This window comes from Gavia stellata, chromosome 3 (genome assembly GCF_030936135.1).
Source record: "Gavia stellata isolate bGavSte3 chromosome 3, bGavSte3.hap2, whole genome shotgun sequence".
Taxonomy (NCBI): Eukaryota; Metazoa; Chordata; class Aves; order Gaviiformes; family Gaviidae; genus Gavia; species Gavia stellata.
Window position 1 is genome coordinate 79,617,842 of NC_082596.1, and position 13,405 is coordinate 79,631,246.

The window sequence follows — 13,405 nt, forward strand, 5'->3', positions numbered from 1 at the left end:
AATCCAAAATTCACTGTTTCCTGTTCTAAAAAATAGCACTAAATGCACGTTAGTCTACCACACTTTTGCCTTGGGAAAGCAACGAGCCTTACAATTTAGTCCTCATATATAAGCTGCTTTCCCACATTCTAAATAACTTTGTCAATGCTATTTATTTACAATTCCTTAAAATAAAGTCAAACGAATTAAAAAAGCCTACCAAAGAATTCCAGAGTGAAGTCATAAGGTTCAAAACCCAACCCTTTTGTTTTGGTTTGGATTTTTGGCTTTTCCCACTTGTGTATTACAACCAACAAATTATAGCACACAGGGAGCTTAGATACTCCACAGCAACTTCAAAAAACAGTAGTAAAATAAATGCAAGAAAAATTGGCAGTTTAAATCATTTCTAGAAAGGAGAAATGACAGCAGAACCTGCTCTCCGCTCGAATTGCTTAACCATATTTCCACTCCCCTAGTCACAGTAATGTGGCTCTGGAAATTCTTCTTTATACATAAGACTATTCCCCTTTACCTTAATGTTAACATTAAACTTTAGAAATTAAATTACTTTTGACTTCCTGTTGTTTCCACATTCTTTGCTAGGCAATCCATGCAGGTTTTTTACTTAGAAGTCAAAACTTAATTCAACACATTCATGATCTCTGTACGTGCAGTTGGTTGCACTTTGTAAACACACACCTCTTTTGGATCTCGCACGTCCAGCTCTTACTCAGTGACTTACAGTTTTATCATGAAGATTTGGCTGTACTTGTAGCAACTTGTAACTACCCTCCCACTTCAAACAAATGCTGCATCTCAGTTTTTTTTCCTTCTTGCTTAGTCATGGTGTTAGTGTTACAGTACACGTGCTGTTTCAGTATTTATGAATGACTGCTGTTCTCTAAATACATTACCTGATCGTCCCCTTGCACATTAGCTAACCTTCTAATGCTAATGGAACTCCGTTAATGTGGAGTCATCCAGGTTTTACACTGGGGTAATTAAGGTACAATAAACTTCCAGACCTCTACCTTCTTTTCCTGGAAAAAAGTGTTGAGAACTGTATCACCCAGGTAACACCTGGGTTAATACATTACATATAAATGGTATCATATGAAAAGCAACAGTTAATCAGCAGTCGCAGGCCAGAATTCTCTGAAGACCTCCTCACAGGAAAGACAAAGGGCCATTAGCAGCATGTAAAGCATGGGAAAAAGCAAAAGAAATTAAAACCCCATTGAGAGAGAGATGGTTAATGCATACCGTTGACTATTTTTAAATGACAGACCAGAATGTGTATTTCTCTGATAGTATATCAGTTTAATTTGAGAGATTGTCATTAGTAAAATTAAGGCTTTCCTAAATTACATTTTCTTCCCATTAAATCACATAGCAGTCTTTATCAGTAGCACTGAGAAGGTGAAAAAGGGCATAATTTTTTTTTTCTTGTAACTTCAGAAGTACCAGCACCCAGTGAAGACACTAGGCAGCTGCTTTCAAACTAACCAACACAAGCCTTTCTCCCCACGAGGCATAATTAAACTGAGGAAGTCACTGTCATAGGGTGCACTAGAGGTCAGTATTTCAAGCAGGTTCAAAAAGGGACTGGCAAATTCACAGAGGCTAGGTCCATCAGTGGCCATTAAACACACTGCTCCAGTGGCAACATCCAGCTCAAGAATCCCCTCAATGGCTGGCTGCCAGGATGTGGAGCGAGAGAGGAAATTCCCTATGCAGCCACTGCTGGCCACTGGCAGAGGCTGGGTGCTGAGGTAGATGCAATCTTGAGCTGATGCAACACAGAGATTTCTGTTGTATCATCGATGGAGAGATTACATAACAAGATACATTATGCAAAACCATGTAACATTACTTCTTTAAGCAGCAATCATGGTTTGTAAGCCACACATTAAAATGCCCTGTCTGTGCATTATTGCATTGTACTTTTGAATTCCTGAACTGACCAGGAAATCTATAGTTTCACAGAACCAAAGGTAACCTGAGACAGTAGTACCCCATCGGAATAACCTGAGCCACACATTTTGAAAGAAGGTATGCCCATTTACATCATCTGCCACCAGGGTACCAGTCAAAAAAGCCTAGTCTCTCAAAATGAGCTTCACCAAACAATGTATTTGTGTCCCTAAATTTTGGGTTTGTGATTTATGTACAACTTAGATGAACAGTGGCCATAATACACAAAGAGATTAATTTACCATTAGTCTAACTTATTTCAAGCATTAAGATAAACCTCAAGGAACTGGAGAATATTTCACAGCATATTAAAACATGACACTGCTAGGTGAAATCTGAGACTCTTTCAAAAAAACATAATGCAAAAGTATCAATTAGAATCTACCGACAAAAAACATCTAAAATATTGTTTGTTTTTTTCTTTAATTTCTATTTCAACAAACTGTCCCCTCCAATTTTCTAAAATGTGTTATTGAAAATGTCCAGAGTATTACATAATTGTGTTACAAATTAAGTTGCTTGCTCTTCTACTACATGTATTTATGCAGCCAGTTGATCATATCCTTTCTTCCTTCCTCAATATAAGGCTTATCTTGAGGATTGATATGTTCTCTTCTGCGATGAACAAAACCATGAGTTTGTCCAGGATAAACTTTAACTTCAAAATCGACTTTACAATTTTTCTTCAGCTTCTGCTCCAGCAGGGTGACCTGTAATATGGACCATAGTAGTAATTATATTAATATAGGCATATTCCATGCTGCCAGTCCTCAGCTTATTCATAGTTCAACTCCCTAATGGCTTAAACCACAACAATCATTCATGCTAGACACTAATAACCAAGCTCCATATGGGCAAAACAAAAAGTAAAATTATATAAAGAAAAACAACCTTTGCAGTAAGGGTCTAGAAAATTTGTTAAAATATAAAGGCATGTCCAACAATCTGCAAATATATGGGTGTAAGAGAAGTATTTCCTACATGTGAAATATATGCCAATGCTAAACACACTACAACTGAACAAAAAGCTTCTAAAAGACACCTATGGATGCAATTCAGTGTATCCTACACAGTTTATGCGTTCCTAGGACCAACAGAAAACAGTCATACAGCCAAGGGTAGCTCCCAGAGTACAGTACTCCAAAACAGCAATGAGATTTTGATAAAATTTTGTTACCTGGGTTACTAGACATACTTTTACAAAAGAGACAGACTTAAGAAAAAAAAAAAAAAAATCTAGTTTTCATTCTTTGCCTAGATTACATTAGCCCTTCTATGTCTAACTCCACTTTTTTTGCTTATTTTTTGACCTTCAAGCACCATTATGAGGCTGAGTTTTGACTCCCAATTCAGGATAGAAACATAAACATGCAGAAATGACAGAAGATAGAGGTTATTAGCATACCTGATGAAGGGGAATGAAGTCATCTTTTTCACCAAAAATGAAAAATGTAGGGTTCAGGAGATTGGATATATCATCAGAATCCTTGATTAGTCCTAGAAAACGTTAAAGAAACAAGAAAACTACTTCAATTTACTTTTAAGGTGAAATCCAGATTCAAATACAGCACTCTGCTTCTGCAGTGAAAAGTTTCCATGTCTCATGCAATATGTAGCCATAACTATTAGCTCTACTTTCAAGCTACTGTAACCATGGCTCCTAGAAGACTACTCTCCTGGATTAAAACTCTACTTAAGCCAGTTTCTTAACATACAGACTGAATATCTGAATTAATAAGACTTGAAAGATGCCTTCTGTGCATACAAGCTTGAGCTCTTTTGAACTGACTGGGAAAGTCAGTGCTTCAGTGAGTAGACCAAAATTTACATTCTGAGAACATTAGCAAAGGGCAGCTTAGCTATCCCAGCTTCCTGAGCAGAGCATAAAAGAAAAGCTGGTGTAAAAAACCCACAAACTAACTTTACAGAGTAGCTAGATCAAAAAAACCACACTCTGCTCCAGGGTGAAGTTCTAGCTTCGCAGCATGCAGAGCAGTAGTAAACAGGAAAAGGGAACTAAATTGGGAAGGTGACCAAAGGACAACATGTCTGTCTGTCCAGACCTGACAGATAGACATGGCTGCTATGACCCATTCTGAAACTAGGAACAAATATCCTCACCACCATGTGCTTTGCATAATACCCTTCCTGCTCTGCTGAAAATAGAATAGAATATCTCAGTTGGAAGGGACCTACAGTGATCATCTAGTCCAGCTGCCTGACCACTTCAGGCCTGACCAAAAGTTAAAGCATATTGTCAAGGGCATTGTCCAAATGCCTCTTAAACACTGACAGGCTTGGGGCATCAACCACCTCTAGGAAGCCTGTTCCAGTGTTTCACCACCTTCTCGGTAAAGAAATGCTTCCTAATGTCCAGCTTAAACCTCCCCTGGTGCAGCTTTGAACCATTCCCATGCAAAGTATCTCTCTTCATCAGCTGACAGCCTGATTTGAAGAAATAATGCTAGATCAAGTAATTAAGCTGCACAATATACATATGTATGTGTACCTGCTTGTATTACATCCTTGTATTTACCTACCATAGAGAGATACACCAGCCTTCAATTCCAGGTATGTCATCATCAGGTGATGTGCAGCAACACCACCCCAGCAAAAACCAACGACCCCTGATTTCTTTGCACCACACTGTTCCTTTAGATATTTCAGAACAGCATCAGCTTCTCTGGAACATATAAGCAAATGCAAATTAAGCACCCATAGTAAAACCAGTATTTGAAAATACGAAAAGAAAATGTAGAGATGCATATAAGTGTCCCCATATTATGCTGCTACTATATTTTCTTTCACATACTATAAATAAATCATTATTTCAGACAAATATTAGGGGTTGTTAATCTAAAGTCATCAGAAAGAGCGGTTAAAAAAAAAAAAAGAACTGAATGGAATTAAATAAAAACACAACATGAATAACATACATCGAAGGAAACCTAAAGGATTTCCCCTAAAGGGAAAGTAGATGATTGATTGAACACCTACTTAAGAGTTAAAAAAGCTTAAAATTCTCTGAGAAGCTGGATGAATTTTTGCTTTGTAAATGTAGATAGAAAAAGCAATAAAACCTCTCCAGAGAATACTATTCATTAGACAGTAAAAATGCTGACAATAACTGTAAATTAGCATCGGAGATATTTGCTGCAGGAAAGTCAACGTAACAAAAAAGGTAAATGTTTTCAGAATTTACGGTGTAGCTTGAAATACACCTTGCCCAGATGCTGTATTCTGAAAATACCCATTTACCCCTGAAGCAGGTGTCACCATGCAGAGGCAGTAAAGTATCGGTGGGAGAGAGGTAGCAGTTAAGTCTTTTATATCACATCAAGACTATTTTCAGCCCCAGTTCCTTGTCCCCTGGGGCACACAAGCTATATAAGCCATCGATACATGAGCCTCACAAATAACACATTATTCACCAACACAAAAACACACACAGAAGCAAATTAAATGCCAAAAAATTCTTTCTTCACTGGAGCTGACACTTGAAACATGTGAATTGCCTGTAAGAAATGCCAGGCAGAGCCCAACCCTTCCTTACCGTTGCAGCAGGGAGGGGACAGATTCCAAACTAAAAAGTTTCCAAGACAACTGACCTCTCTGAGACAGGAGCTCTCTGGAAATGATTCAGTTATGTCTCCCATAACCTTCTCACCAAATACCTAAGCCCAGCAACCTTCAATGTAGCTACTCCCAACAGTCCAAGAAAGATATCTGCTCTCCCAAGAAGTTAGTTAGTTTGGTCTCTAATTAGTCTGACCCCTTCTCAGTATTGTCTTGCCAACAGCTTCCTTCTGTGTTATTAAGGCAGCAGAGCACCTCTGCTAGTGACAGGTCTTTGCTGATAAATGTTCATGCAGTGTTGAACATGGGAGGAGAAGAAATGATGTCTTGTACCTTCCCCTTGGCCTTTGCTAAGCCAAGAGTTTGACTCTAAGGTTGTAGCAGCAAACAGCTCTATTCTCCCACTGCTATGTAGCTATGCAATAGAACTAAGGCGCTAGCAGAGGACTCTTGCCTCACGTTGTCCAAAGTTAGCGTTTTTTTTTCAAGGCAACCAACACACCATGAGTTCAAATCACAGCAAACTTGGTCTTAAAAATTCTTCACAGTGAAAAGAAGAGGCTGCACACCAAATCTGTGTTCAGGGCCCTGAACACATCTACTTCTCCTGCCCCCCGGGGTTTGCTGCCAGGACCCAGGGTCAACCTAGAGATAGTGTAGGTGAGGGCTGCTCCATTCCCTCCAGTGACTACAGGGAGAGGCTCTCAGACAGCGCTGTGGGGTAGCCTCAGCAAGGGCTGACAACTCCTGTCTCCATAGGAGTTTCTTTTAAGCTGAGGCTCTGCCACTTGGCCTTGCTTGAGCTACAGCTCCTGCTCTGTCGCAGCCATGCCTGTGCCTGGCCGTGGGCCCTGTTGATCCAGACCCCTGTCCAGATCCTGGACCCACAGATTGACTTCCCAGCTTGGTCTTGGCCCTGCCACATCACTACAGACCAGCCTGGTAATCACTGGACTGTATCTGATACTGGTTAATATATCCGGACCTGCCCCCGACCCCAACTTCCTCATTCCCAGCTTGACCTTGGACTTGCCTCAGTTGACCCTGGCTCCCATCCTGGTGCCTACCCTGCCCATCTTTCTGGAGTACTGTGGGATGGGGCCCTGGCACTGCCAGCTGGTACTCCTCTTGGCTCCCAGCACCCTGTCCCCTAGGGATCTGCCAGCACTCAGTGTGCCCTGACAACAGATGATCCAGCCATTAGCTACCTAGGGCCAATTACACCATGCTGGGCAAGTAGTATGGCACAATCAAAAACTCTTTTCTTCTCTCCATCAACATCTTAAAGTAACAGTCTGTTACACTCGGTGAGACTCAAGATGAAAATTATGCTTTCTCACTGCTTGTCTCACTGGTCATTTTTAAACCATGCTTTTTGAGGCAGAGGAAGCAATTAGCAGTCTATGATATCAACATCAGATTACAAAACTCTTCACTAAGTCACTACTGAGAGAGTTGTCCTTGAACTCTGTTCAAGGCAAAATAAAAGGTCACTGATTCCATCCACTTCTAAGGATTCATTTAAAAAGGCCACCTTCACTGGTAAGCTGCAATCCATCTCAAAGAAAGAAAAAGGGGAAGGGGGAAGCAGTATCTGACAGCAGCAGGCAATGTGATACCCAGCTCCCTGACATCTTACTTGTTTATTTTCCTGGCATCTCGAGTTTTCAGCCAATCATCGAACTTGGACCAGTCATCAGAAGGCTTCCAAGCTTCTTTTCCTGCAAAAAAGTCTGGGCAGATGGCTCTGCATACACAGACACACACACACAAAAATAAAAATTGAATGAATTAACCAAACACTGAGATTTTTTTGGCCCTTCACAGCATGGAAATTTTCTATCCAGGCATAATTTTGGTTTGATTTCTTTTTCTTGAGAAGTAATTTTTTAAATATCATTGTTAACTATTCTACAGAAATGCCTATAAGCTTTAGAAAACATTTATAGGTATCTATACAGGCTTTTTTCAATGACTAAACCACATAATACAATTTGTGATACAAATCTAGAAAACAGAAATATTTTTATCCCTAGCATTTTACCTGTTTTGAGGACATAATTTGAAACTATACACAGTAAAACAATAGATTATCTTGTAAAAGATTATCAAACTAGGTCCTGATTACAACAATTTTAGATTTTGCATACAATACAATACCATTTAACATAAATCAATCATTAATGGGTTCAATTTAAACAAAGACAATTATATAAAATAGTTATTTACTACAGAGCACATCATGCGGCTTACTTACAAGCTAGGAAAAAAAAACCCCACACCTGATAGATAGACTGAGGTCAGCAAAGAACAAGTGAAGGGAAAATGTGTGGGAAGAAAGGGAGGAGTGGTTTACTGTGGACATCATTTGGTGACCGGAAAAAGGGAAGTACAGTAAGAGTCCACTCAGTACTAAAGAGTTCCTGCATCACCGGGGTGCCCAAACCCTGGCTCAGGATGACCTTGGCTGAAATGTGTTGCGTGACCAGCAGCAGAGTTGTGATGGTGCAATCCCTAGTGGATAATACAGTCTCCTCATGCAGAAGGAAACAAGCAGGGACTCTGGAGGCTGCCATCACTAGGTCACTCCCAGATGCTGCTCTGTGTTCTCCCAAGCCCAACCCACAGGGAAGCAATGGGATCCCTGGGAAACTGCTGTCACCTTTCACTTATTAAATGCCTTTGGCTCTCTCCCTCCTCAGACACACAGTATGTATCTCAATGATCATGGTGAAATGACTGGATCAGTTTGGCCTAAAGCAGACTAAAGTATGTTGCAAGCATTTTTATTTTTTCTTACTGTGTTTGATTATTTCTGAGAAAAAAATGACATCCGCAGCATACTTGTGTTTGGAAAGGTATGGGCAAAATTGCACAGCCTTTGGATAAGTACCTCTCAAAAAGGCTACGTATTGCTTTGAAAGTGAACCTTCCCAAGCCCATGTAGAAGAACAGGTTCTTCCCCACTCAAACTAGCCTGGTAAGACACTACAAGTGATCAGTCTGAATGTGGTCTCTGAAATATCTCCTCATCCCATACTGCACTAGGAAAAAATCCAGCTATTTTCCTCTCAATAAACATTGGTGCACCAGTTCAGCAGCATCTTGAAGCAATCAGGGAAGACACACACGGGCTCTCTTCATTCAGACACTGCTGCCTGAAAACTCTCAGCTCTCCTCCTCCCTAGAGCAATGGAAACACCAGCCTTCTTCCCTTGACCATTGCAGTATTAGCAGTACAGGTGAAGGGAAAGAAGGTATTACAACAACAAGTGTGACATGGCATAGGCTGAGAGCATTAAAGGCACCATCTCTCAAAACCAGACCACTACAGAATTAGGTGGAGGTTTGCCGTTTGCAACTGCAGGCCAGACCCAACCTTATATGAAAGTTTGTAATGTATACTGCAAATGGGGTACCTCGCAGCATATCCAGTTATTGCAAGATGTTGCTGCATTTTGGAATTTAACTCCTGCAGGGCACCAAAAATGAGCATGAAAGATTTGCGGGGGGGGGAGGGGATTGTATTTAATACCGCATGTGTGAATATGAGTCACTCGTACGCACATATTTTGAATATGATATTGAATATATGACATTCAGTCATATTTCTGCTGATGACAATTTTTAAAAATCCCATCACAGAATTTAGCCTGAATGACTGTTTATTTTAAAAAGACTTCTAAAAACAGAACACATGTTGCTGGGAAATTTACCAGAATCACTTTTTACTGCATTGCGTTTTCAATATTCTACGTGTTCTATGTGTGCAGTCATTTTTTCTGTAAACAGCAAAGTATGAAGGAAGCATGCTGTACTCTGCAATATTTCACAGCAATGTTCCTTTCTGATTTTGTATCATGGAAACATATCATGCAAACTGCCCTGGTAATAGTTTCCTCTTACATATGGGAATTAGTTTTAACTTAAGGCTAGATATCATAAGGAGTGAGATTTCTGGGAGAAGAAAAGATTTCTCACATGTATCCATTAGCCGCAAGCATATCAGCCATGTATCTCGTGTTTGGGAGTTGCCATCCAAATATATCATGAATCACAATCACAGCTTTCTCTGTGCTGGCAGGTGGTTTGCAAACATACGCCTTGATGTGCTCAACTTGCACTTCCTGCCCACGGCCTCCATAGTCAAACCTGTCTCCAATATCACACGGGCAGGGCCTCGATTCATTAGCCATCTGGGAATCTGCAGGAAAGCAAAAGGACAAAGAGTAACGTAATTTATTTGCAGTAACAACTGTGATTATGGGTCATAATCTTCATGCAGTCCCCACAGTCCCATCCAGACACATAGTAATACCCACTTGATACTGCAAGGTTAGCAGTGAAAGCTCCAGGTATTTATTGTAAACAGGCTCTTGATACTAGCCCTCTCTAGTTGCCATAAATATTCATGAATTCCAGGTCAGTCAGCATAACCTAGGAGTGCAGTAAGGCCAGAAGGGCTTATGTCAGTCCACCATTCCTAGCTTTGTGCCTGGAGCAATGCAGCATGTGATAACTACATTTCCATGTGATGTCCCCACACACTGTGCTTCATAACCATTCCTCTCATGTGGTCTTACAGCTTTCCCCTCACAGGCTGGCATCTGGTAACCTCTTGCTGTTACTCCTATGAGACCCCACTGTCAGCATGCTGCTTTTCTGACAACTTTTTCAAGTCTTCATTGTGCATGTCCCCTTTCCCTTCCTCTATGGGGAATCCAAGGCTGCTGCTGTGCTGCTGCTTGCATGTACTTTGCTGGTCCCCTTGTATCCCCCGCTGCTTACAGCCCTTTCCCAGGGGACCCATCATTAACTGGTGTCTCTAAAAGTTCTAATAAATCAACTCAAAGAAGGTTTTCTCTAAGAGTTACACACTATGTAATCTGAACTGAGAATGGTCAGAGGAATAGAGAGACATACACCAGCGTTGTGTATATAACATATCCTCATACATCACAGATATGTAACTTCCCTAGAGGTATACATGTCAAAGGACAAACTAGAAGATACTTCATTACTCCTCAAGTGAAGAGAGGTTTCCAAAGAGTTTATGACCTAAGAGCTCTTCTCAGAATGATCGCTCAAGCTCAATTTCCTGTTTCTTTGAACTGCCAATAGGCCACTGTAGGGTCTTTTTAAACCGAACTAATTTTTGGTGTCCCCTACTCTACCCCCTCCACCAAGCAGGAGGTGGTCATACACAGAGCTTTTTTTCTACTCCACTTTGAGAAGCTGTTTAACCTAGCTCTGCCACCACTTTTAACTGATCAAAATGGCACTGTTTGCTTATTAAGACCTAGTCTCTCTTCCCATGTAAATGCATGGACTGGAATGATATTCCTTGCTCTGGCTGGTCCCCATGCTAAAGTGAAATGCAGCATGCTGGCAATAAAAATCAAATGCACTCTTCAATGCTGAACTATTTTTTGTTAGGAGTATATCTTAACCATTTATCTACTTCTAGATTTTCTAACGAATTCAAACAGACCTTTAAAACACTTCCAGTACTCCTCCCCTCTTCAATTTCTCTGCTACAAATGTGTGTAACATGGTAAATGCTATTAAAAACAAAACAAGAAAACACAGCGAACAACAAAACAAATTACTCCAAATCCTGCCTCTCTACACCAGTTACGCTCTTTCCACAGGACAACGCGCTTTGGGGTGATACAAGGAGAGGTTCTCAGCACCAAGAACTGGCCCTCTTTAAGGATGTCTCTCAACAATGCCTTTTTTGAACAAAGCTTGTCTCCTGACCTTCTGAAATCAATCCCTGTATAACCTCCAAAAGATGCAGCTGGAGTTTAATGTTCCAGACTGACTGCAGCTTTGCCAGTATTACAAGGAGGCAGAAGTACCTTTTCCAAATCACAGGCAAAGCAAAAGCATGAGACTTCAAATGCACTTTGTACAACCGACCAGACTTCAAACAACCCTCCTACCGTTGTACTTGCCAACTGTTTTCCTTCATGATCAGTAAGCCAACAAAAATTGATTTCTATGTAAGTAAAAGACTTGTTTCTTTTAAAATAAACCTGTTTAAAAATACACACTAAAACACAAGCTGTGTTTAAACAAAAATAACAGTATTGCCAAGGTTTAATAAACAAAAGCAACATGCTGCATCAATATTTTTTTTTAATGTAGTAACTCGAAGAACGTTTACAAATTATTCACAGAAAGGGGTAAATCATCTTGTACTGCTAAGGCTATCCCTACAAACATGCCAAAATTCACAGCATAACCTTTCTTTGAACAGAGTGAATGCTTGGTAAAAAATACTAATTAAATTGACATGGATGCAGATTTTCAAAAGGACATAAGAATAGTTCACAGAGGGAGTAATAGAGATGTTGAGCAGACCATGAACAAAACACTTTTTCCTCCCTGCACCCTGTAGAATTTATCTGGTACAGACTAAAACACATTTAAATTAAAATTGCAGGAACCCAGCATTTTAAAAGATGCTTATTAATTGAATTCTAATTTTCTCCTACATGTAATTCAATCACCACAAATCTAATGAGCAGAAGGTTGTTAGTTTAGATCAGCTCTTTGCTTTTGTGGAACTTCAAATGAAATACAGTTTAAACTTGTCTGCAGGTGAGACACATGAAGACTTTTAACATATCAGCCACTCAGGTTTGATCTCCACCTAAGAAATCAGCTGCATTGCCATCTCTTTTGACTTTTCTTTCAAAGCTTTATGAAGTGTGAATTTCATCATGACTTTAAAATGCTGCATGCCTTACCTTTTTTTCAAAACATTACTCACTATACTTTACAGTCTCACAGTTTTAGACACTTTGTCACATTAGCCCACACACAATGTATTTACAGCCCAGATCTGGCATTTCCATTGCCTTGATTTACCCTTCCCAGTTTCAAGATTTAGACCAGCACATAAGACCTCTCTATAAAATAAAACAAAACCAAACAGAAAAACAATTTTGGTAAGACCCAGTTTAGGTAGAGAGTCTGATCTGTGAACTTCTAATATTGCAGCCATAGCACAACAGCATCTCTGCTCCCACCCACAGCGGCAAGCCTGGGGCTACAGCATCAACACAGAAATAGGTAACAAGACTCAAAACAGCTCTGGTTTGAAATGCTTCTGTGCCTTCTCCTTCATCTCTATTTATTCTTCCCGTTGCCCAGAAACACCTCATCAGCTTCCTCTGTGGCATGTCATCAAGGTGGCAACTCCTTGTCTTCTCATCCAGCGAGTTCTGAACCTCAAGCAATAGGACTGCCAGACACGAAACTGGAAAAAATGGTCTCCACAAGAGTCTATACTATAGCAGAGGCTTCTCCTACCTTTAATGAGCATTGGTGATACTTGGACGGCAGAAGTTCAGATTTACTAGTCGCCATTCTTTGCATGCTATTTCTTCAGTGATAAATATTTGGGTTGCCTAAGGTGCATCCCCTCTCGATTAAGTTTTAGTTTGCCGAGTCATTTTAATGCGATTTTGCACTACTTAGCCAATGAAGTTTAAATAACAGAGAATTGCAAGGAGATTAACTCAGCATTTTGGAACTAATACTGTTTGTCACGGTTAAAATTCCCTTAAGCAACTCAGTATACCTCTATTTATATTTGTTTGTATGAGAAAAAAGATCTTACTCACGATGAGCAGGCATAAACAGAATACCCTCGGGGTACAATTCAAATTATGCTTCTTCCAACTCATTGGCTTATCAAGTTTTAATGATATCCCAAGGCAATCTGATTTTGCCATGTACAGGAGATAAACCGATAAACATTCAGTAGTGCAAAATAAAATGCAGGGTGTGACGATGCTGTGTCACAACCAGGGCTCCCTCTGAATAACTCCAGAGTCCTAAGGGGGAGGTGACATTCCCCCTT

The 13,405-nt window shown here is 40.2% G+C and overlaps 1 protein-coding gene across 1 annotated transcript; it reads right to left on the bottom strand.

The window, feature by feature from the left end:
• Nucleotides 1-2,486: 2,486 nt before the first annotated feature.
• Nucleotides 2,487-9,728, bottom strand: LOC104260586 (carboxymethylenebutenolidase homolog). The gene is made up of 5 exons (XM_009816349.2): nt 9,514-9,728; nt 7,172-7,279; nt 4,497-4,639; nt 3,362-3,453; nt 2,487-2,666 (listed from the first exon to the last, which is right to left on the bottom strand). The coding sequence occupies exons 1-5, from the start codon at nt 9,726-9,728 to the stop codon at nt 2,487-2,489; spliced, it is 738 nt and encodes a 245-aa protein (XP_009814651.2).
• Nucleotides 9,729-13,405: the final 3,677 nt, after the last annotated feature.